Source organism: Botryllus schlosseri, chromosome 2 (assembly GCF_051294905.1).
Source record: "Botryllus schlosseri isolate E-star chromosome 2, Bs_hap1, whole genome shotgun sequence".
NCBI classification, from domain to species: Eukaryota; Metazoa; Chordata; class Ascidiacea; order Stolidobranchia; family Styelidae; genus Botryllus; species Botryllus schlosseri.
In genome coordinates this window covers 18,524,846-18,549,468 of record NC_137237.1, presented here as the reverse complement: position 1 = coordinate 18,549,468, position 24,623 = coordinate 18,524,846, and the positions used below count along the sequence as shown (strand labels likewise).

The 24,623-nt window shown below is 41.0% G+C and overlaps 2 protein-coding genes across 3 annotated transcripts; both read right to left on the bottom strand.

Annotated features, from left to right (window-relative positions):
* Positions 1–363: 363 nt before the first annotated feature.
* LOC145433972 (uncharacterized) lies at positions 364–15,175 on the bottom strand. 2 transcript variants are annotated; one of them, XM_080311231.1, is made up of 4 exons: positions 14,192–15,175; positions 4,806–5,085; positions 4,229–4,480; positions 364–1,540 (listed from the first exon to the last, which is right to left on the bottom strand). In XM_080311231.1, exons 1-4 carry the CDS (start codon positions 14,268–14,270, stop codon positions 985–987), a joined length of 1,167 nt encoding a protein of 388 aa, XP_080167357.1. In that variant the 5' UTR covers positions 14,271–15,175; the 3' UTR covers positions 364–984. The 2 variants fall into 2 exon arrangements, with proteins under 2 accessions (XP_080167357.1, XP_080167358.1); XM_080311232.1 differs by lacking the exon at positions 14,192–15,175 and adding an exon at positions 11,409–14,138.
* Positions 15,176–23,166: 7,991 nt separating this feature from the next.
* LOC145433973 (BTB/POZ domain-containing protein 19-like) lies at positions 23,167–24,373 on the bottom strand. The gene has a single exon (XM_080311233.1). It carries the CDS (start codon positions 24,174–24,176, stop codon positions 23,289–23,291), a length of 888 nt encoding a protein of 295 aa, XP_080167359.1. The 5' UTR covers positions 24,177–24,373; the 3' UTR covers positions 23,167–23,288.
* Positions 24,374–24,623: the final 250 nt, after the last annotated feature.

Sequence of the window (24,623 nt, the reverse complement as noted above, 5' to 3'; positions counted from 1 at the left end):
ACACGATGAACGCTTATTACTGAAGAGACATCCTAACAGCACGAGTAGTCGTTATATAAGGCAACTAAATAAACAGCGCAATCAGAGAACTAATCAATAGCCTGCCAATTAACAGGAGGCGAGGTCCGAGGTTTGGCTCCAGTATAACACAAACAAATACTGGTACTGGCGCATAGAATTCGCGAGTGATATTGGCCGGCGGCGTGACTGTAACTTAAATTTCATTATTTTGAAGAGAGGGGGTCCGAGCCCCTAAACCTGAAGAAGGCATTGTCATTACCTCTCGAAGACATGCTTATACTGCCACGAGAATAACTGTTTTGGCCGTTATGAAAATTTACCAACAAGTCGCTGCAATATTAATCAATTCAGAACAAAAATATATATTTGGCAAAGAGCCATATCTTATACCCAAAAGAGCCATATATGGCTCGCGAGCCATAGGTTCCCGACCACTGGCCTACGTCATAACTCATAATACCACATCCGATGCTTCGCCGAGTGAGCTTCCTAGCAAAAGCGGTTTCACTTATATCCTGGCAACGCAGTAACGCTGTATATAGTTATTGCAAATTGTCATTGGAAACGTGTTGCGTTTGAAGAAATAGATTGGGACGAGACGTCGCAGACTTTTCTGTAGGTCGCATGCGTCGACCACCGCAAAATGAGTAATGGCGATGAAAATAGGTGCCATTACACTGATAGGCTACCGTCATATACAGGCTCCATTCGTGAAAATGATGCGAAACTATCGATATATATACTTCACAAAATCTAAAACCCAGAAAGTAAGTAATTTGACTCTGTTCCTGTATAAGCACAAGATTATATATTTATGTACCCCGATTCCGATTTAAAGCATCGTGAACGAACATGCACGCTGATTCTGTAATACTGTCATGGACGGTACCAAATAAGCTGCGTAATCCTACAGAAAAGAAAGAATTCTGATGTTTCCCGAATAAAAGTGTCGACGATGCTTCTTCATTCGATGCCATCCGGAACTTTGACAATAATTTGTCTCTTGGAGTTGGCGGAGCTAGACACGCTGGTTCTCGAGCTCGCTTCCAGAGGCGGCAGTCTGAATCCGACAGGAGAACACGCCCGGTCAACGTATTTCGGTCGTTCGCTTGCGCCGGCGCTGGCTCGGACGGTGTTGTCGGTCAAGTTCTTTTCTGCCGTGTATTCTGGCGAAGAGTTGGAGGAGTTGTGCGACACGATTTCTGTCGCGCATTCACTGTGTGACGACTCGCGGCTTGGATGGGTTAGGGATTCAATCTTCAGCGGCGGAATTGATTGATCGGAATCGGGCGGCCTATTACAGATAATCGACCTATTACTGCGTGTGCGTGCCTTGGTTTGATGGCTATGAGTGGAAGAGTCTGACTGCGATGCGTTGCTGTGGGTTCGATCTTCCGGTACCGTATGTTCCGGGTTCATGTTGCCTCCGTCGGACGGGTGCGTTTTGCGCCATCGTTTTCCGTCGTCGTTGTAGAGATGATGAGATGCGTTTTCGTAGCCGATTTCGGTTTCCAGCAGTCTGAACCAAATAAGAGTGGGTTACATGATATTACAGGAGGTCGAACAAAAATAAGTGATTATTTGTAGCCTACCGCTTCATCGATTGTCACACTTTGAGTACCAAGGAAGTCCCTTGTATCTACATTCTACATTGTCCCTACATTGTAGGAGTTGTGTTTCGTGAAATTGATTGGTCTCCGTGGTGTAATCGTTGAGGTTATAAAATATCGTTTTGCGAACTTCCCAGTGGGCTATCATGTCCGCATTTCCAATGCGAACTGTTGCGAGCTGTTCTCTATATACAAAAATAATGAAGCGAAAATACATGGTTGCAATCCATGGAAGTGATTTCTTCAGGCAGCGCCGCTGATTAGCAACATTAAGCAATTCCAAATCATGTACCTCCAAGGAAATCATCAGATGAAAGCAGAGGTGGTCAACAACGAAGTACTTATACTTTTTCGTACTAAGTAGGTTTTGCCTACAACACCACCTATATGTGGTTATGTTTTTGACTATATTTTTCCTTCAGCTTTAACATTTATTTTCTGGTAAACTATACCTATACTTAGTACAAAGTTTGCATCATTTTTATGAATGAAGTTCTCATAAAAAACCGTGCGAAATTCCCCCGGCATCATGGTCAACTAGGGTTGCGTTTAAAACAAACGGTGGTTTAAAACACTTTGTTTAAAACATGTTTTAAACAGTTTTTTTTTTCAAGTTGTAAAATTATGCCATAATTGTGTAAATACTTTCTACAAAACATGTTGTATGAGCCCACGGACGATTACCACTCGATTTAGCTGACGTATATCGATAGGGGGTGGTTGGAACCCTCAAAATAGTCGGTTCAACAGTTATAGTACAGATATTTCGCCAAAGGAGGTATATTAACCTTATAATTTCAATTGACAATCTCAATCCATTATTACGTTACAACTGGATATTCGTGACATCATGGCTTGAAAAAACAAAAAAAAGATAAAAAAAACATGTTTTAAATTAGGGCCTTGTTTTAGACATGTTTGTTTTCAATTGATTTTTGTTTTAAATGCAACCCTACGGTCAACTAAATATATATAAAGATTGTGCCAGTTTGTAGTGCCATTAGTCGTTTTGCATTGTGGTTGTAGTACCCAGAAGTCACCCCCGACTAACTGCAGAACGCGAGCGACATCTCGACCAAATCGAATATGTGACATTACTTCCTTGACAAACCTTTCCGTTTCTACTTCCACTGGATGTTGTTTTGACATGTCTTGGAAATCGCCGCTTCTACTTGTAATTCGGATAAGAAATTGATGGCGTTTCTTCTACTTCTACTTGAGTAGCAGAGCAGACTACTTTGAACACCTCTGGATGAAAGACACCCTTATATAGTTTGTATGATTGTAGGGATAGAAGTGAGTACATATTCCACAATTTGATTTTTGGTTAATTCTAAGTTCGCGAAGAGAACAGATTTTCTGTAGATTCTATGTAGGTGTTTTATAGATGCAGCTTGCCACGAAGACAAATCGTCGACTCAGAAACTACCATTGAAGACTTCGAACTATATAAAACTCCCTAATTCGGACTGTGCTTTTATGGAAGGGTTTACCCACTATTCTATTTACTGTTGGGGGAGGGTGCGGATTATAGGATGTACACTAGGAAAGAATACAATCAGATTTGAAACTAGTATCCATACTAACACCGGTAAAAATAGCCATCCTTGTTGCTCCTGTAAAAGTAGAATTAACGTCGTAGATTTGTACTGCAGTCCAGGTAGAAGTAGCCATTTCCAGGTAAGTAAAATAGTAACTATTCTAGGCCTTGGTTGCCCCCAAAATGAAAGTCGTAAATAGGAGTAGAAGTATAGCCTATAGTCTAAAATCATGACCGCTTGAGAACGTATTGTGCAAGTAAGCAAAGAAGACTTGAGTACTATGAAAATGTAGAAATACTTCGGTAATGAAGACTTGGGCCGAGTAGAGGCTTCGAGTAGAGTATTCGAATAAAACCGTCATAAGGATATCAATGATGTGGAAAGCTTAATTTATGAGATCTCCAAGAAAAGAATGCCAATTCGACATCGAATTAAAGATAGGATGGTATTTGTTTACCATACCTATTTCATTGCACTTTTGAACAATGTTGTATAGGTTGTGGGTATGTTACAGCTTCACGGAAATGTCATTTACCTCAGCGTGCTTATGGCTTTGCACTACACGTGTCGTATGTTGTGATACGACCAACCGACGTTACAAGACTTCCGGGGCGATATTACAACTCTTGTTTATAAATTATATCGCAGTGGAAAGAAGCGTACCTAATTTCAGTACTCAAACAATGATCTCTCGCTACTCGAATCGAATCATTGCAATTAACAATCGATCCTAATTAGGGTAAAGGCAATGCAACTTGAACAATTGAACCCAGCCCGACTCAACACCAGCACATTGGTGTTATTGTTTAAGTATACTCATGGTGCTTCGGCTGCTATATATACTAACACGCGGATCATATGACGAGGAGGAGCCTAGATAAACATCCAACACTTGGTAGGAATTTTGGAGTCGACCTCGGTCGGACTCGAACTCGCAATCCAATGTTGTTGCATACGTAGATCGCACCACTTATTTAAACACTATCTCGCCACACCTGAACACCAGCATGTATGTTTACGATGCACCGCGATAAAGATATAAAACGGAAACATTACTTCATTTGCTTCAGCGTCCATGCACCGACATCGCTTTCCTCTTCAGCCATCGGCGTTACGAGATTGTTGCCGCGCAACCAACGGACATGATACGCAGTAGGCTGTACACGCAATGGTTTCGCGTGAGCGACGGGAGTGTTTTCCGTTCTCCGACGTGACGTCAAACCGATTCCGTGGAGCGGTTCCAATTGAGGCGGTAGCTTTCTCCTTGTTTGCATAATTCGTATGCGCCGCAACCGTTCCAGGTGGCCCCTGCAAGTTTCTGTTCGTCAGTATTCATTGTGTTCCAATACATCCACGATGGTCATTTTATGCCAGGCCGATATTGCGATATATTAGCACGGCCTATGTTCTTTCTAGCTAAAGGCTTCGGTAAGAGATCGCTTAGGGGGATGGCTGTGAAGAGATTCGACATTCCTCTAACACTCAGTCGGATTCGAACCCGTAACCCAATTGCGTTGCAGCAGCGGTGCATACGAATAGGTTCCCCTTACAAATACCGTTCACCACTGGAAATTAGTATTGGGCTTATAGCTAGACCTTATAAAATGTACAACCGGTTGTCAAATATATATACCTCCTGTTCAAATCTGTGCTAAACATCCCTCCAACGGATGAATGATGCGCTCGCTGAGATTTCATTCCCGGAAAATTATGACTCGACGAAGACTCTTGCAAATCGGCCATGATCACTTCCCAAAAACCAGTGCTTTTCTCGCAGGACTTCGGCAAACTGCGCTTCACGAGATCTTTTTCCTTGAGCAATGTCTCCCGAAACTGTGTCAGACGCTTCAAATACTTTTCTTGATGATGATGCAAAAATCTCTTCCGACCCTCGCTCCACTCCTTGGAGCTTTCTGTCATTAAATTTATTCGTCGTGTGAATAAACAATGCTTCGTCGCGGTATGCTATAAAATGCACCTACAGACAGTAGTGATAATATGTACGACAAGTATGTGAGCCGTTAATCTGATACGAAGATTGAAATCAGGCGAAGAAGCCAGCAAACAAATAAGTCACAGGTCCTTTTCAAATAGTTCCTATTGTGTAGACTGTAGTAGACCTTACGGTGACTTGGCTATGCAGTTCCTTTCTGACCCAGTAGAATTACTTTTGGTCTTGGATGATATTTTGGCATTAACTAAATTTTGCATCAAAATTAATTACTCTCCTACCCCCCGCATCATAATTGTGTACAACACGACATTGTAAACTTAGCTAGTAAAAGAATAAATATATCAGAAGTGGAAAGGTGCCGTGTCTATCGATCCCAAAGCCGCCCCGAATCCCTAGATCAGTGCTTCCCAACCGGTGGAGAACTCCCCATTACTGGGTGTTTCAGGGGGTTCTATAGTCGGTAATAGACGCACTTGCAAAATAAACAATATATAGATACATATGTACGGGGGCATAGCACTACGATTCAGTGTTGGGATGACTCGAGTCATGACTTGACTCGAGTCAGACTCGAGTCGAGTCAGACTCGAGTCAACTTTTTCGAATGACTTGACTTGACTCGAGTCACTTTGCAAAAATGACTTGACTTGACTTGACTCGGCGCTTCAAAAATGTGGATTGACTCGTGACTCGGAGCAAAATTCACGAGTCAATTTCGAGTCATCAAGTAAACGGTGTCGACTAAATCAATGTATTTTGTGCATGTTCGGATTATTCACGACAGGCCGTTGTAACTTTTGAGAGCAAGCAACCAGTCATTCACTGATTGTACGTTTCACTAATACTACTTTGTTACATCACAAATACACTGCACGCATACGAAATGATCGCAGCTTGCGTTGTCGTAGTAGCAGTTTAATTTAACAGCAACGAATCGCTGTTTATTGGACGGCTCTGTCCTTACATTGCACGGCGCTCACCTTTAACAACCCTCTTGTATGATTTAAATCGAACGAATATATTTTATGCATTTACATCCTCACGGATGTGTATAGATGGCTAGTGTATTGTACGATATCAATTTCGTTCATCTTCTCGAGGCTTCGTATTCGATCCTCTATTTTGGATGATAATAAGAGAATGTAGCATGTAGCTCAGAGTTGTCAAACTCAACTGGCGTCGTGGGTCGAATTCAAATATACAGATCACTCGCGGACCGCACCAGTCAAATGATTCCAAAATAGTACTAACTGTTAACCCAATATATGCACTTTTTCGCATTCTCGAAATTGGGTGTTAATGTCAGCGATTTTCTCCTGACGATACAATCACAACTCCGCTGTCGGGTTGTTATAATGTGACCTATGAACATACTCGAAATTTTCTATCTTGAAGGAATATTTATTAATAGTATTTCTTACTACAAATTCGAGAAATGTGTTGGATAAAATCACGCAATTTTCAACATATACTCAGAATTTCTACGCGGGTCGTAAGTTTGACACCCCTGATGTAGCTAAAGAGTTACTTACGTATTTTATTAGCAGTTTTACATGTGCGTGAGCGATACAGCGCATTTTTGCATGTATATTTAACTTTATATTCGTTATTTGATTCAAGATCAATGACCAATTTATCTCTTTAACACAGCTAGTAAAATATAATAGATTAAAATGATCACTCATACTTCGAAAATTCAATTTGACTTGAATTGTGACTTGACTCGTGACTTGACTAGACTTGACTTGACTTGACTCGAGTCACCTCCAAAACACGACTGACTTGACTTGACTCGAGTCACCTTTGAAAATCGAATGACTTGACTTGACTCGAGTCAAAATGTGCGATGACTCGAGATGACTCGTGACTCGAAGGTAGTGACTTGATCCCAACACTGCTACGATTACGATTACCAAATTACTACTCTGGACTGTATGATTCGCTAATTTTACGGCGAGTTGTGCACAAAAACCATTTTTTTAATTCTTGATAACCAATATTGGGGTTACAAATACGTTTAGCACACGCTTTCGCAACATTTTGCAGGTTACCGGGACACAAGAAGCTTTATATTGCAGTAAAAGGCTATTTTTGATGCATATCGTCTAGCGTCATGGGACATTGGGTGCACTCAAAAAAATAAATAGCTTGTCAGTGACCTCCGGCATATAACTCTGGTGAACTTGGAGTTTGATAAAACGTAATGAATAAAGTTAAAATAAGATACGACCAGAGTCTTACCAATTTTATTGGAGAGAGCAAAATCGGACAAAATCAGAAGTGGGGAATGAAGAAAAAAGCTTGAGAAACACTGCCCAATATTCACATTTTAGCGTCCCTATACCCTTGAGCTTTCTGGAAATGTTCTCGAACCCGCCTAGACCAGTGTTTCCCAACGTGAGCGATTCTTCTGAGAAACAAGGGGGGCGAAAATACCAAAGGAGGCGACTGGGAGGGGGGCGATAATGTTAGAACGCCCATTGAGACATATTCAAATAACACGGTAAAAATGCATACGAAGCGAAAAAATAGGTCAACTCAACGGAAAGTAGACGCGGAAACCGGGTTTTCGAGCATATACCACATTTTTTAGTAAATTCATCAGCAATCAGAGTTAGGTGAATAAATTTCCCGATTATACGTTATCTTTTGGGATCTGTAAATATGGGAGGCGAAAATGTGCGTCGAGATTGGTAAGGGAGCGATGAGTAGCAAAGGTTGGGAGCCACTGGTCTAGACAATAACCGTCGTAAATAACATTAAATTGTAGTAATATGATTTATACTCAATGTGTTTATAACTTACATGTTGAATGCATACACTAAAACAGTCTTGAAAGTTTCACGACATCAACAGCACACCAATATAATCGGTCATTCAATTTACTGATGACTTCCTTTTGTTGCCGATTATCGTCAATGATCGTGTCGAAATGAGGTCTGCACTATGAAATCATAATACAAAACCACCCTTCTTGACTTTTACGGTTAGGGTACCTATAGTGATTCCATCCCGAATCCAGTATTGGGCTTTGAGTTCAGTATTCGAATATCACGCCTTATGCCGTCATAACAGTAAGAACGGCGAAGAAAGTTAAAATACGTGACTTTTTTATAACCACAAAGAAAATATTGACTGTTCCGCGCCGTATTAAAGATAATACCATGTCGCTAGACTTTTTGACATTGGTGTGGACTGATTACGATTTCACAGCAAAGTATTTTCCACGTATGGGTGCGTAGCTTTGTACCCTATATTTTGGATGCTGTGATAAGTATCGAAACTATCATTCTGTTGACAATATAACATATATTGTAAAGAGGCGTGTATTCAGTATATTCGAAAAAATTGACTCTCATTACGCCACTCCGATGAGTAGGACAATTAAAACTTAATTCGGATTCGAGTCATTGTGTCCAGCGATAAAACAGTTACTTGTTACAGATTATTCAGAAATTTTGCACTGCATATCGTACCCTGTGCTTTGGTTCTTCGTATACCTCAAGCCGTACAAGTACTCCCCGTTAAGAACCCCTGACCTATAGATTGATTTCTAATCCGGTCCGAATCTGTAGGTTGAAATTACAGCCCAATTTGAGTAGTACTAAATTTATACCGTTGATTTTAGTGGGGTAGGTAGGTGACCATCATTCCGACTAATGTCCGGGATACTGCACACCAAGGTGGAACCTTGACCGAATTACTGCAGAGTAAAAATTTACTTCGATTGCACCATATACCAACATATAGTATACTAATTGTAGCCTACAATAGAGTTGCTTGAACACGCGGGTATAGACAAGACTCCAGGGTATTAGTACAGATACATGTATAATGTATATGTGTATATAGGGATGGTGTGAACGTGAGGTTCACGTTCGCGTTCTGTGTGTGAACCTCGGACATTTAGAGGTTCGCGTTCACAACAGAACCTTGGTAGGTTCTGCACTGTGAACCTTTTTCATATATTACAATTTTCATTTCATTATAACATCTTTGGTTCATAATTATTGCATTTCAACTGCGCGCCACTCTATGCATGGTTCTGGCAGCATTAAAAATCAACACTAAACGAGCACGCACCTTGATAATCTCAAAAGTTTGACTTGCTATGTTACAAAAGTTTGCTCGAAATATCCATCCTTCCGTTTGTGAATATTTAGTGACTCGCTGTTGTGAGTTTGACCCGCCATCACACAACATCATGAGGGAAATACGTAGTCAGCGAATGATTCTTATTCAACCAATCAATGAGATTGATATCGTTTTCTGATGAAACATAATCTTGCATGCGTACGGGGTCAATCTTGACTCCATATCTTTACTGCATCATTAAAACTAAATCCATGCAATTGAGGTGTTGGCTACTGCTGTATAGTGTATAACTTGTTAATGCGATAATATTTAAAGCAAGTATAGAAGGCCGTTTTACACTCAGCTCAATATCAATGTAGTTGTAGCGATACTCAGACGCCGAGTTCATTGTCCTGTCTGGTCTAGACCGTTCAGGCGTAAGCTTATATTCCCTGGTAAGTCCTCATCGAAATTGTTGGCAAAGCGACGGAAGATATTGGTTTATGGGAGTATTATATCCTTTAATTGCCTCAGTTGATACATTTAGCGACGTTTGAAACGCCAATATGTACTTTGGAATTGTGGCATTATAAGGCACGAGTCCGTCGCTAAGTATCGTGTATAATTGTACATTAATATAGGCTTTCACTTCACTGAAAGATAGGGTTGGAATTAGTAATATGACGTCACGTGACGTCATGAGGTTCACGTTCGTGTTCACACAGAACCTTTCAAAAAGGTTCGCGTTCACACGAACCTGAACCTTTCAGAGGTTCACACCATCCCTATGTTCATCGGGTCATATCATATTGTAACGTAAAATTCCTTGATTACGTAGTATAACGCCATAAGCAGCATTAAAGATGACAAATTAATACTATTATGTAACGATCTACTATTTTTCATGAATATAAATGTAAATATGATTCATTCATTTGTATCAGCGAATCGTATCATAGGAGGACACCGGACTTCGATTTGTGTCAGGGGAAGATGCGGGATGTGGATGGTTGAAAACTCCTCCACTACACTTTCGCTGCTGTCTGTAGACCAGGGGTCACCAACACGCGGCCCGCGTGGTCATATGTTGCGGCCCGCGACATGATTTGAGATTTCGGAAGAAAGATAAGAAAACATTTTGAAATGCTGAAGTTAACGTGCATAGTCCAAACACTGCCAATACCGAGACGCTTAAAAACGGTTTAAGGCAGTGGTTCTGAAACTGGGGGCGTGAAAGCATCTGAACGGGGCGCGGAGCTGCGGTAAACTGAAAAATATTTTCGCGCTAGACGCGATTCACCTCGAATTCAGAGTTATACTTATTGTCCGAAATTCATTTTATAGAATTTTCCCATCAACATTCATAACCCTCCATGCCATCAAACTATCCGTTGGGATTGCTAGCTTTATGGGTGCATTTTGTGATATGACGCTAAGGGGAAGGCGCGAAATTTGTCAGTATCATTAAGGGGGCATATCTAAAAAGGTTTGAGAACCACTGGCTTAGGGTTTACCCACAAGATCAAGCTTGCCGTGGAGATGGTCTTTCAGCTAGTAGCGTATCTCGCTAGCCCCCCAAAGCGTTTTCGGGTATCGTGCACAGCTGATCAATGAAATTGATGACAATGATCTTTTGTTGTTTATTTATTCCTTTAATAAAATATTACTTCTTTTGTGGTCACTATGCCAATCGCCTATGTTAGGTAGCATAGCGTTGTACTGACGTAGAGTTTTACAATGTGGTTGCCTACTATCGACATCGAATTCATGCGGCCCGCGGCCGCTACGAAATTTGAAAAGTGGCCCGCGACCCGTTTTGAGTTGGCGACCCCTGCTGTAGACAATCGGAAAATTACTGTAGTGGATTATTTTTAAATCATACTATTATGCCTACAACCAATTAGCCATGGATCATGAACTTCATATATTCAATAACAGTTATTTATACCGCATGTTGGGGCCTATACGATTTTACGTAGGTTACACTTTCTAAAACTGCGGATACCGAATGTTCAACAATCGAAGAGTCAATCATCCCCTTGTTACCTGATGGCAGGACAATATGTCAAACTGGCGAGATTCCCAGTAATCCCTCTCTTCTACAAACGATTTGGTAGTAGCGCAACAATTGAGTCATTCATCAACTACTGTGATAATATGGATCACCTGTCCACCGCAAAATCAATTGTTTCTTATCAAAATACTAACCTGTGCTAACCATAATAATCAGTTCATTTTACGCTATTTTAGGAAATGTATATCGAGCACGATCTACTGAGATGCCAACGTCATTTCATCATCCCACATATATGGGCTATATAGCGTAGAGAAAATGCTCTCAGAGAGTATGCCTCTCTTTACTAAATCGCGAACCCCCCAGAAACATCTGTCGTCGTATTACAAACAATCGTGACAAAAGCCTACGGATAGCGACAGACTGTCCTTTGTGCGAGCACGCCACATGCGTGGCCTCGCGGCGTTGTCGTCGAATATATAGTTCATTTCAGACGTTCAAAACACAATAGAGTTCGTGTCGTTCTTGACCTAAGTTCTGTTCGAGTTATGTTGCAAAAATTGTATCGTGGATTTCATTTCTCTCTATAAATATTCGTATTCCACAGCGTGTCACACAGCATAGGAAAACCCACACCATATGCTATAGTCAATAGAATGTAGCCGTGTTATAAGCATTGTGTTAACATTCAGCCAGCGACGGTGCGATTTTGGTGTGAAAAATCTACTAGGTTGATAATTTGGATAGAATACAAATTCTGTTGGATGTATATATTGTTCTACGCATAACGCGATTAAAAGTTATTTGTATACGCGTATGCACTGACTAGACCAGTGGTTCTCAACCTTTTTTTCTACACGCCCCCCTTCATGATAGTGAAAAATTTCGCGTCCCCCTTATCGTCATATCACAAAATCCAACCGGGATGCTAGCAAACCCAACAGATTGTTTGATGTCATGGAAGGTTATGACTGTGGATGAGAGAATTCAAAAATATGAAAATCGGTCTATATAGAGAGAAACACGCGTGAATTGGATATAAATCGCGCAGAGCGCGTAAAAAATTTCAGTTGACCGCTTTTTCGCGCCCCCGTTCAGTTCAGATGCATTCACGCCCACAAGGTTGAGAACCACTGGACTAGACTATATCGCTTTGAATAAAACTGAAGTTTCACGACTGCGAATCGCAGCACTGCGGGCAGATCAGAAGTATCGGCAAATTCCGTATTGCTGATCTCATTAGACATGATTCTCGTTGCAGTCGTTGCCCCGGACCGTCCGATAACCGACTGTGTGCATTCCCATACATGCATATAAATATGAAATGAGAAATCAGCTTTTCTCTAATTATCCCCGGCATCCAATTCCTGCACTCAGTAACACTATTAGCCTACAGCAGTGTACGGCCCCATACACTGAGTATCGCACATGCACGATGTGCATTGCACCGTGTAACAAAAACTACATGCAATATAGCACCTTACAAATTCTAGGTCTTGCAGTATTCACATAATCAAAGCTTCGTCTATACACCTCAAGCGCATATACTCCATATAAGTGTATATCATTCAATAGATAAGAACAAGTATGTTTTTTACACGACAGGATTCAACTTGCCACATAACGTTTAGATAGGCGATTAGCAAACCATGATGGGCTGGTAAGTGGCCGTGATGCTTACCTTGTTTACCATGTACTAGACTTTCAAGATCTGTTAAAAGGCAAATACTAGGGCCGATGCCTACCTTTAAACTTTAGATATAGGGAATGGATTACTCTTTATAGCTGTGGACCGAAGTAAATAAGGTTGGTGAATAACGGGTGCGACAACATTCGTGTACAAAAGAAGTCTCATCACGTTCTACTCAAGAGGTCATTGGCACCATTAATTATTAAAAAAATCGTCATTCGCAATTCGTTCGGCGTGTCGTCAATCTCGTTAAATTTTGAAGCTGAAATGACCCTTAAAACAGTCTTCAAAAGTATACTGACTGCATTCAGACGGCGTTTCAATTTTGCACGAACCTTCATTCGGACATTGAGGTCTAACGATGTATGTATATGATGAAAAGGACAGTATTTTTTCAACGATTTTCCGATTACACGCATTCGTTTTAGCTTTTAAGTCCGCTCTATTAGTACTACTTAGCCTTCGCATGATATACGGGCGGGGAAAATATTGTTTCGTGATATATGGAGGGTAAACGGTAAACCGCCATAACTTTAATACGTAAAACAGCCGTCTGGGTACGGTAGGAAACTCACGCCGGACTAGAAACAACTGCGGACTTGTTTATTCATACAGTGACGTCATCTAGGAGTGAAAAGCTCCCTTGCCCATAAATTTCGATTTGGACATTGCAGCGCCATTTATGTTCATACGTCATAATACATATATGACGTCAAACCATTGTTAAAAAATTTCGCTTCTCTCCCAAAATTCGTCCTTCTCTTCTGTATAATTTTTATAATATATATGCGTTGCATGTACGCATACACTGTATGAATTATCATACGTGTACCCCATGATCCATGCCCCTTTGCTCGAATCGAAAGAAATCATGACAGCGTAGTCACAAGCATGAAATATTGCATGTTACGCGATCAGTATTTCTGGGAGGTTAGAATGTTAATCAAGGGGGCGACGGGGATAATATTACTGTCTTACGAAATAATTTTGTCTGCAAGAATGCGGAAATCGTTGTGTGCATGAAATCTTATATGGCACGCATGTAATAACGAAATATGGACAGTTAGACAGCAGTCAAAATACAAATGTGACATTTCATTACCATATATTGAACATCGGTAATGCGATACAAATGGACCATTTGTGACCTTGAGCAAAGCTCGGCTAAGATATCACGGAGCACTTTCGGGAACAATAATAAACGATATTTGACTTTAAGAGCTACTTCAGTTCACAGAAAGTAGGGTCAAGCAATTTCGAGCATGGGAAAAGCATTTGGATACTTACCTTCGTTTGAAGAGCTGCCTTGAATGGGAGCCATTATGTCATTGGACTGGCTCATCGGCTGTCCGGCTCGCGTCTCCATATCTACCGGCTATACTACGCTGTGACAAAAGTCAAATATCCTATTGGCATTGGTAGGCAAATACTCTTATAATAATTTATCATACTAGACGCCGACGCTAGATTCATTATATAATCATATAGATCGAAATAGCTGGTTGGGTCTGTCAGTTTGATGTTGACGGAAGCACGACGTAACTCAAAGAATAGCTCTCAATAAACCTGTCACGTTTGTTAAACTACTGAACGAACGAGTATCGCGAATAGCAGTAAATTCTGTTTGCCAATGTAGTTCTACGTTAGCTCTATTGGTTATATAAGCTGTCCATCACATCCATAGAATGAAATCATATCAGACGACTCATCAGAACTATTTTCGTGAAAACATTTTACTGTTAAGCTCATCGGCTGAACTTGGACCAACATCCCCGGCTTACTCTGACGCCTCGATGATTGACAGAACTGATATGAGCGCGCACTCGCAATCCTAACATCATAAATCCCTCTCGAGCATTTTAGCTTTCAGCACTCGTAAGCTTTTCAAACGCTGTAATAATCCATGGAAATTGGAAATGTGACATATAATGGATATCATACGACGGGAACGGGCTCAGCGAGAACTCAAATTCATGAACATGAACATAATCACTAAAAGACACTCTCTGATCCCAAAATGTAGTATGATGACTTTCCAACGTGAACATCGACTAAATCGCCGTATGCTACGTGTGTGGATTGTACAAAGCACAGAAAAAGGCCTATATCAGCTGGCAATAACAATCGACACTATGCGTGATGTTTTTCCAAAGCACGCCATTTTATTGTTTGGTTGATATAATAAAAATATGTAATCCCGCGAGATTTCTTTCAACGCGCATAGGTATGTTCATAACTTTATATTCCTACGGTGTCCCTAAATATAAAGTAATCTTCAATATGGCATCTATTCATGGAATCGAGATAGTTCTGCACAACGAATTCGCGCATTGTTGTGTGGCGTATGTCATAGTTAGTAACTTGATACATTTAGAACGCGAGTATACAAATCAATTTTGTACATTTGTCTTAAGACCAGCGACTTCCTTGCTAGCTTCTTGTTCACACACCAAAGTACCAACTTCCTAGTATTGATTGCATCATGCATTTATTTCGACGTTGTTAGGAGGCATGGGGCATACTGCACAAGTACCTAGATCGCGATTACGATGGCTACTGAGCGCGTGATTACGATTACGAAGTTCTACATAATCTTCGTTATTCGACTCGGTTACAATTACGATTACATGAAAAAGGTAATCACGATTATTTAATATTGCAATTATTTTGCTTCCTTTGATTAAAGATGGTGTTGTCACTTCTCAAGCCTGAAGGACCACGGAAGGATATAAAATATTGAACCTGCAGTTCTGTCAAAACCGTATTCGTAGTAGAGGTCGACGGATATTGATTTTTGCAGGCCGATACCGACACCGATTATCGACACACTCACAAGGCCGATTATAATCGATATCATAGGCCGATATTAATATGGAAGGAGCAGTGAACCACTTCGTCAAAATATTACATATTAGGTAGGATCGTAGGGATGGTGTGAACCTCTGAAAGGTTCAGGTTCGTGTGAACGCGAACCTTTTTGAGAGGTTCTGTGTGAATGCGAACGTGAACCTCATGACGTCACGTGACGTCATATTGCTAATTCCAACCCTATCTTTCAATGAAGTAATAGCTATATTAATGTACAGTTGAACACGATACCTAGCGACAATTAGGTATAATCTCTCTTTACTGCAAGCCGACACCTTTTAGTTTTTTTAATATAAACTGAACAATGAACGAATATTGAATAGTGCAATGCTGCTCATTATTACACCATCAAGAATCAGCTATATATGTACAATGCACATTTCTCATTCCACAATGCACAATCTGATCAATAGTGTTGTAACTAATTATCCACTCGTATATGCACATATTGGGTATATAGATTTCGATGTGTTCGACGAATAAGAACTCCACCTCTCGGTGTTGGGATCAAGTCACTACCTTCGAGTCACGAGTCATCTCGAGTCATTGGACATTTTGACTCCACTCAAGTCAAGTCAATCGGTTTACGAAGGTTACTCGAGTCAAGTCACTCGATTTTGGAGGTGACTCGAGTCAAGTCAAGTCCAGTCACGAGTCAAGTCACATTTCAAGTCAAATTGAATTTACCAAGTATGAGGGATGGTTCTAAGCCATTACATTGTGCTTGCTGGGTGGAAGACAGATTAATTTGCCATTTATCTTGAATCAAATAACGAATACAAAGTTAAATATACATGCAAAAAGGTATTGTATCGCACACGTACAACTAGCTGCTAATAAAATACGGGAGTAACTGTATAACTACATGCTAAATGCCACAGTCTGTTATTTATTAGCCAAAATCGAATACGAAGCTTCGAGAAGTTTAAACAAATTTATATGTTACAATACGCTACCCATCTACACATCCGTGAGATTATAATCGCATATACTATATTCGTTAGATTTAAATCATACAAGAGGGTTGGTAAAGGTGAGCTGAGCATTGCGCAATGTAAGCACCGAACCGTCTAAGACAGTGGTTCCCAACCTTGGGGGCGTGAAAGCTCTGAAGTGGGGCGCGAAGAAGCGGTCAACTGAAAGAAATTTCGCGCGTTGCGCGATTTACCTCCAATTCACACGTATTTCTCTATATATACACCGAATTTCATATTTTTGATTCTCTCATCAACAGCTATAACCTTCCATGCCATCAAACAATCTGTTGGGGTTGCTAGCATCCCGTTTGGATTTTGTGATATGACAATAAGGGGGGCGCGAAATTTCACTATCATAAAGGGGGGCGTGTCTAAAAAAAGGTTGGGAACCACTGGTCTAAGAAATGGAGATACGTTGCTCCAATGCTCCTAGATTAAACTTCTACTACTACGACGACAACGTCAACCGTGATCATTTCGTTTTCGATCAAATTTTATGATGTAAGAATGCAGGATCAGTGAAACGCACAATCAGTGAATGACTGGTTGCTCTCACAAATGACACCCGCGTATCGCGAACAATACGAACAATGAACAAGAACATACACAAGATACAATGATTTAATCGACACCGTTTACTTGATGACTTGAAATTGACTCGTAAATTTTGCTCCGCGTCACGAGTCAAACCGCATTTCTGAAGCGCCGAGTCAAGTCAAGTCAAGCCATCTTTGCAAAGTGACTCGAGTTAAGTCAAGTCATACGAAAAAGTCATCCAAACACTGTCACCAGACATGGGGTGATTACTTCATGAATGTAATCGATTGCGATTACGATTACTTCTGAATGACGCGATTACGATTACGATTACGATTACAGCAAAATCAGGAAGTAGTCGATTACGATTTCGATTACATTGGAAAAGTAATCACGATTACTCACGATTACATTTATTTTGCGTCTTAGAAGCTATGTTGGAAGACAATATATGGATTACGCTGAAAAGGCTTAATGAGATAACAAACTCCCTTTAAATAAGATGCGTCATTTGCTTGTTACGTCGTAATGTGCCTATTTTCATAGAGGTCAATTATCGCGCCCAACGATTTGCATACTTGCCAGGGCCATAACTGTCGCACCCAAATTTCCCAACAGGGTGGAGAGCGAGCTCAAAGGGGACTCCAAAAGTATTTCGTAAACCAACATAAGTTAGAGAGTATTTTCGAGAGATCTAATTAACTTGAAAATCCTCTCTAGATCAGTGATTCTCAACCGCGGCTCAGCGAGCCGCGTTCGGCTTCCAGCTAGCCTACTTGCGGCTCCCATTGACGTTGGAAAATCCAACAAAAATAATAAAAAATCAATCTATAACAAACAATAAATTGATATTCAAAAATTACACTTGCTTGACTTGGAATCTGGAGTTTCTAATTAAGGGGGGAGACCAAGTCCTTTGCTGTCGAATAGCAATTCTCTACTCAGCAACGATTTCGTTACTCAACTCACGTCAAAATGTATGCTCACACTCAAATACGTTTGGATCGGCACTCAAATTTAAGTCTGCTCATCATAAGACTTAATTAAGTGCAGGTGGTGTTACAACACGTTTTACAACGTTATCCAACTATCAAACCAATGGATCATTTGTGTTGATTGTTAAGTTCAACGGCCGCATTGACGGATTGAATGCTTTTTTGCCCATTATGAAAATGTTTTCAAGTCCTATTGTAGTTAATGTGGCCGCTGACCCTAGTACTTCACAACTTGAGTTGCTAGGCATGCAGTCAGATATAAAGACATGACAATTTGTTTGTGCGTCTCACGAAAGTTTTTCTTTTAGTCTGCTACGTTTGAGCCACTACAATATCTTTTGATTATATAACAAACTGGAGGTCACGAATTAACAACATACACTGAAGTAATTATAACAAGATATCAGAGATTATAATTATGAATCACGTGCCATCAGCTCTACAGGAAGGTAATTGTGTGGCGAGATAGCGCAGTGGTATAATTCACGACTGCAACACCAGTGGGTTGCGGGTTCGAGTCCGACCGAGGTCGACTTCAGGATTTGTTCCGAATTGTTGGAGGTTTATCTAGGCTCCTCCTCTCCGCCTCATCCGCGTGAGCGGTGCCTTACAAAAGACCTAGAAGTGGGCCGTTTTGCAAGTCGGCAGATACGGAATCAGAAATGCAGAAAATCGGCCTGGTGTAAATGACCGTTGTAGTCGACCAACACCATGATTACCTCAAACAAACTCTACAGGTAAATCTGACTCTCGGGGGCTGAGAGAGGAATAAAAATAATAGTAATATTATGCAATTACTAATTTTACTTACGAAGTCTTCAACTTTAGATTACCACCCTATGGGGGCCAAAGACTGGGGGACGAATTGCTGTTTTGGTCCTGATTTCAGCTATAACCCACGCTAACATGATATATAAGCCCATGGCCATGGCAGCAGGTCTCAATGTTGAGTAAAGAATTGTGAAATAACGATTGGCGCCCGTTTCAAGAAGAGTCATATGAGAATAAGACGAAGCGAACATATTCTGCCTTCTACTTAATACAGGCATTGTACTGCATGCTGCCGTTACAAGAAACGGCAAAAACGGCTCGGTTTTGATATATATATATCACCAGCTGTTAATTTCTACTGCTTCGTTGTGGAAACCGCAATGTTTTATTTGGCGAGCACAAAATTTCAAATCTATGTCCGGTGTACGTACGTACTAGATAGGCCTACTGCTCGCAAAGCAGCAACGGTCAAACTGCGTTTAACTAAGCATAAGCCTAACCAAACATCAACACATAAGTTACTATTTTAGACTAGGCAGAGCGGAGATAAATTATACTGCTGCGAGGTGATGGCGTGTGGAACGTGTTGATAACCTGATATACAGCACGGCGGGTGTTCTTACAATCACACTAATGTACGACGTACGAACATCGAATATCTATTTACTGTGGATACTTCTTACGCAATTACGCACAAGTTAATAGGCTGCTTCTGACGTAATAATGAGCAGTGGAGTTTGAAAATCAAACGTTTGTGCTATCACGAACCTTCCTTGTTCAGTGTTCACGAATGTTCGGTTTATGTCATAGTCCTTGTACAAATAAAAAGTAATCGTTCTTTCGCAAAGAAATCGATTAGATATGGAAAGTAGTCGATTACGATTACTTCGGAATTTTTTCGAATGTAATCGATTGCGATTACGATTACTTGAAAATGCTGTAATCGTCGTAATCGATTACGATTACTAATCGCGATTACCCCATGTCTGACTGTCACCTCTTTGCCATATCATCATCAGAAGGTACCGTCCCGCCATAGCTCGTGGCTGGAGAATGCCAAGCACTTCGCTGCTTGGATTCACACATTCTAGCTAGATTAAAGATCTGAATTGTTATACCCGGTAAATAAATCATGAGATTAGAGACATTAAATTACTAGCGGTAACCGATGTAAATCGTATATATCCGCGTATTTGTCAAGGAGGATGCTCGGTATATCTGTAGCATGGGGACTGTAAGCGCAGTTCTTTTCGGCCAAGGTTTTCTCGCTGCCGATCATTCTGGCACATTTCTTGGAGTCGCATGTTACATGGCCTAAAACTATATATCTTGGTGCGTCGTGGCGCGGTAACGGCCAACGCCGATATGTCCATTTCTATAAATCTTGCGTATTTTTTCTTGGGTGAAAAGTACCCAATAATCAAGCTATTGAAAACTTGATATCGCGCCGAGCGCGAAAAAACTTTGAAAAAGCTGCATAAATTTTCAAAAAATACTTTATAATTTATGCTAATTCACGAAATAAATTTTGGGCTCCCTTCGAGCTCGCCCCCTGCCCAATTGGGGGGTTTGGGGTGCGGCAGTTACGGTCCTGATCAACAGTTTATTGTGAATGAACATATAGAATATGAAAGTAACAACTGAATGAAAGTATATTTCAAAGCAATCACATATCAATCCTTAATCTGCAAAAAGATTTGTTGACGAAATCCCGCAAAACATCCGACTTGGATATTTCGATGTCCCGATGTCAAAGCCAGGCAGACGTCACTCGATGAAAATGATGTAATAGATCTCTGTCCAGCGCTTTTTCTCTTTATGATCGGATAAAGCCCCTGACCCGATGTAAATCGCTATGGTGCTTTGCCTAACTCAAAGAATAAAGAAGCAGCCTGCAAGCCTGAAGAAACAACACCTTCGATTAGCATTTTATCTCTTGACGCTGTTGATGTGCAGTGCACTATCTTAACTACCTCAATCTTTAAAATTTACGATTCGTCATACTAGATTATACCATTCGTGATGGGTATCCCACCGGGACGCATTCAGCCATGAATAGCCGCACCGAAACTTGTTCGCGATTCCCTCACTTTGCGAATAAGTCATTATAATGCCGGTACAATTAGTATGCGCTATGTTCGAAATAAATAGGATTAACACGTCTAGCAGACGTTACTCTTACACGCAAACTGAATCATGTCAAAATTCATCACGATATAACAGATTCCGCGCTGTATATAGATTGTAATTGTTAGCCGTGAAATGTTTTTGTATTGTTTCAAGGTCGATTACTTATTTGAATGCAAATGAGATCGGTTGCACTGTTACAAGACGAGTGCGTTCGCTTTGTAACATGATCCCCGTGCAAGTTGTTGATTGCTAACTCGCTTTCAGTAATTAGATTCGCCAATTAGTTACGTTTTCCAAAGCGGCAGGCAGACAATCCTCTGGTTATTACTAGGGCTGGGCACAATGATTCGAGTACTCGAATCTGAATCGAGTATTAATTTCAATGATTCGAGTCGAGTAGTAAAAGACCATTTTTTCGAGTACTGAAATTATACGCTTATCGCAACTGAAAGGTAAAGTACCAACGAGAATTATAGTTTTTATACTATTTTTCACTGAGGAAGCCTTGAAACCTTGATTGGCCGTGTCGCAGCATACGAGACATAGTACAAAGCTACTAACGTTACTGGAATAGCATATTTTCGAAGTCGTGATCATCCCACGACATTGTCAAGAAGTGCAATGAAATCGGTATGGACGAAAAAATACCAAAGTATCTTTAATGTGATGGATAACAGGCATTTTCTCCTTTGTGGTGGCATAAAAGGTACATATTTTAACTTTGACATATTACATTCTGTTATGACGTCATAATGAGTGATACTCGAATACTCGACTCGACTCGAAGCATAATGCGTGATTCAGAATCGAATCACTCAGGTACTCGATTTTGCCCAGCCCTAGTTATTACCATAGCGTGCCGAATAAGTCGCAAAAGATATGACTCAGAGAGGTTTATTCTGCCCCCTTAATTTAGTTCTGCCCCCTTTCTTTCTCGACTGGCTACGCCAAGTAGTAACTACTGGAAGTCAGACATACACATCTTAATGTAACGTATATCTCGATAGGCATGGTGGATGGAGGGTGGAAGCATTCCCACGTGAGCTCAATAGCGAATGCAGGCAGAATTATACAAACTACCCATTTAGTTAGTAGACGGCCAACTAATTAACTAACGGTTTTTAAGTAGTTCTAGTTCTAGTAGCGGATTTTGAAAAGTAAGTAGTTCTACTTTTAGTTATAGATTTTGAAAAGTGAGTAGTTCTAGTTGTAGTTTCATATTTGAAAAAAAATAGTTGCCCAACAGCTAGAGAACACGCGTCGTCTTTTGGCATGAATCGTGATACCGGTGGTCTGTTGCGTGATGTTCTTGCAGCCATTGCGAACTCAGAGTCATCATTACTAACAGTGGCGTAGCCAATGTGTGGGTTCAACGGGTGGAAACCTCTCCAATTTCAAATTCGAAACTTCGTCTTTTTGAAATGTCGAATCTATGTCTGATATTTCCAATAATATAAAAATTAATGTGTTTCATCAGAGAAGTAAATCTAGTTCAGTATGATTTTTAATCTTTAATGACCTTGAATTCATCACGCACATCTGCAAGCTTTCGAGGCACCCCTAATCTTCATTGAGTCACAAAACCCAAAATCTACCGCATCTAACTACACAATAATACATTACTTTGTATTTTTGGGCGTCTGGGAACGCCAGTAAAGAACTATTGATATAGTTATCAGTGTCTTTAGTTAGTAGCGGGTTTTCAAAGGTTGTTAGTTCTAGTTCTGGATTTTGAAAATCGAGTAGTTCCAGTTCTAGTTGTGAGTTTTGAAAAGTGAATAGTTCTAGTTGCGCATTTTGAAAGTCCAGTAGTTTGAACAAGTCTGAATGCAGGAAGTACTTAATGAAGCCGAATAAAGTTAGGCGCGTCGCTAACGAACTCGTAACCGAGTGTCCTTTTTGTAAGATGGCTGATTTACGATACTGAATAGGAAAAAGCGAATCGTCACAATCGTGCAGTACCATGTCGTAAAACAGGGAAACGTTTCATGCGTTAGGAATGTTGTTTATTGTGGGAAGTAAAAACGAAGTCAAACAGGCGAAGACTATATATACAGAACAACTTATGGCAATCAGCAGTAAGTTACGGGAATCATTGCGTTTCTCTCAGTTCGCCAAAAATTTATGAAACTCCCGTGACTCCGTCCCTTTTCTAGTCTTGACCTTTGACGCCGCGGGAACGCTGTCTTTCAAAGCGTGGAATCGCCACGCCTCCGCCATTTGTTGCACCGGGATGATCTGCTCTTCCTTATTCTCTTCTTCTATCTTGCTTAATTCCTCGGCGGATAGCAAGGGCAATCGTATTAGTCTGATGATAGGCGCCGCTAACACACCCATGGGCCTGCCGCTTACAACCTGATTAGCCTGAGCCCACCGGCGAATTGCAAGTAAAATCTCGAGCTCGTCGACTTCTAGGTTATCGCTCCGCAAGATAACACCAACGGCTTGCTCCGACAACTGCAAGAATTGAGAAGTCACGAAGACGTCCTTCGTGTGCGTCTCTATGAACGCCAAGGCCTTTTGCAGCACTTCTTCTTGCGCGTGAACTACGGCACTCTGCAATATGCTGCAAACGGATTCGACGGTGATAGCGTCAAGCATGTATCGCACGCATAACTTTCGCAAACCGTCCAGGCCGTAGTCGATGGCCATCGCGAGAACATCAGGCGCCAAGTTCGGAGTGAGCGTGCAACAGTTTGTGTACATATAGTCCATCGTAGTGAGGAAGACTTCTGGCCTGATATCAGGAAGCGGATACGGAATATCGACGATGCCCGTCGCGTGGATACTCTGTTGAACAAACATTGAGCGGAACACCTCTGATCTCCCGGCCAAGATACATTTATGGGCGGTGATGTGTTGCTTCTGCGCGCCGACAGAAAAGGTCACGTCGCTGAACTCTTTTTGATTGATGCATTTCTTCCTCATCAGACTGTAGAACGAGGTCTGGTCTCCTCGCATCAGTTTCTCTTCGTCCATCATACTCCCGTTCATGCTGGCTGTTTTTCCGAACCTTACCCGCTGCCTAAACTCGACGAAATGTCACGAGCAATAATGACTGCGTAGCTTCAGACCGGCTAATCAAGTCGAATTTCTGGCTACGTTAGGTAGAACAATATAGCCTCGGGCGATAGCGCGTATATGGCAGGCTGTACTATAGTAATCAGTTATTGAAACGAATCGTATCAGCTATTGACGATACGAACAATCGGGTTCGAGCTATGCCATTCACGGCGACGCGGAAACATAACAGTCGCAATCTCGTCACCATTCATTACGATGAGAGTTGTTTTACCACTGGTGACAAGCTTGCTCGTACATTTTCGGTGTGGGCTATAGTCACGAATATACGCCATGTGCATTTATACCAATTTTTCGGTGCCTATTTTTAATTTTGTGTGTTTGATAGTGGATTATATCACTGAGGTTTCGACCGTGTGA

What these genes read in the sequence shown, in the direction of transcription:
- LOC145433972 (XM_080311231.1), bottom strand. Translation starts at nt 14,270, where the DNA reads ATGGAGACGCGAGCCGGACAGCCGATGAGCCAGTCCAATGACATAATG. An exon ending in AGGCAGCTCTTCAAACGAAG is followed by an intron (nt 5,086 to 14,191) that starts GTAAGTATCCAA and finishes ATTTAATGACAG; the next exon opens with AAAGCTCCAAGGAGTGGAGC. An exon ending in AGCACAGATTTGAACAGGAG is followed by an intron (nt 4,481 to 4,805) that starts GTATATATATTT and finishes AGAAACTTGCAG; the next exon opens with GGGCCACCTGGAACGGTTGC.
- LOC145433973 (XM_080311233.1), bottom strand. Translation starts at nt 24,176, where the DNA reads ATGAACGGGAGTATGATGGACGAAGAGAAACTGATGCGAGGAGACCAG.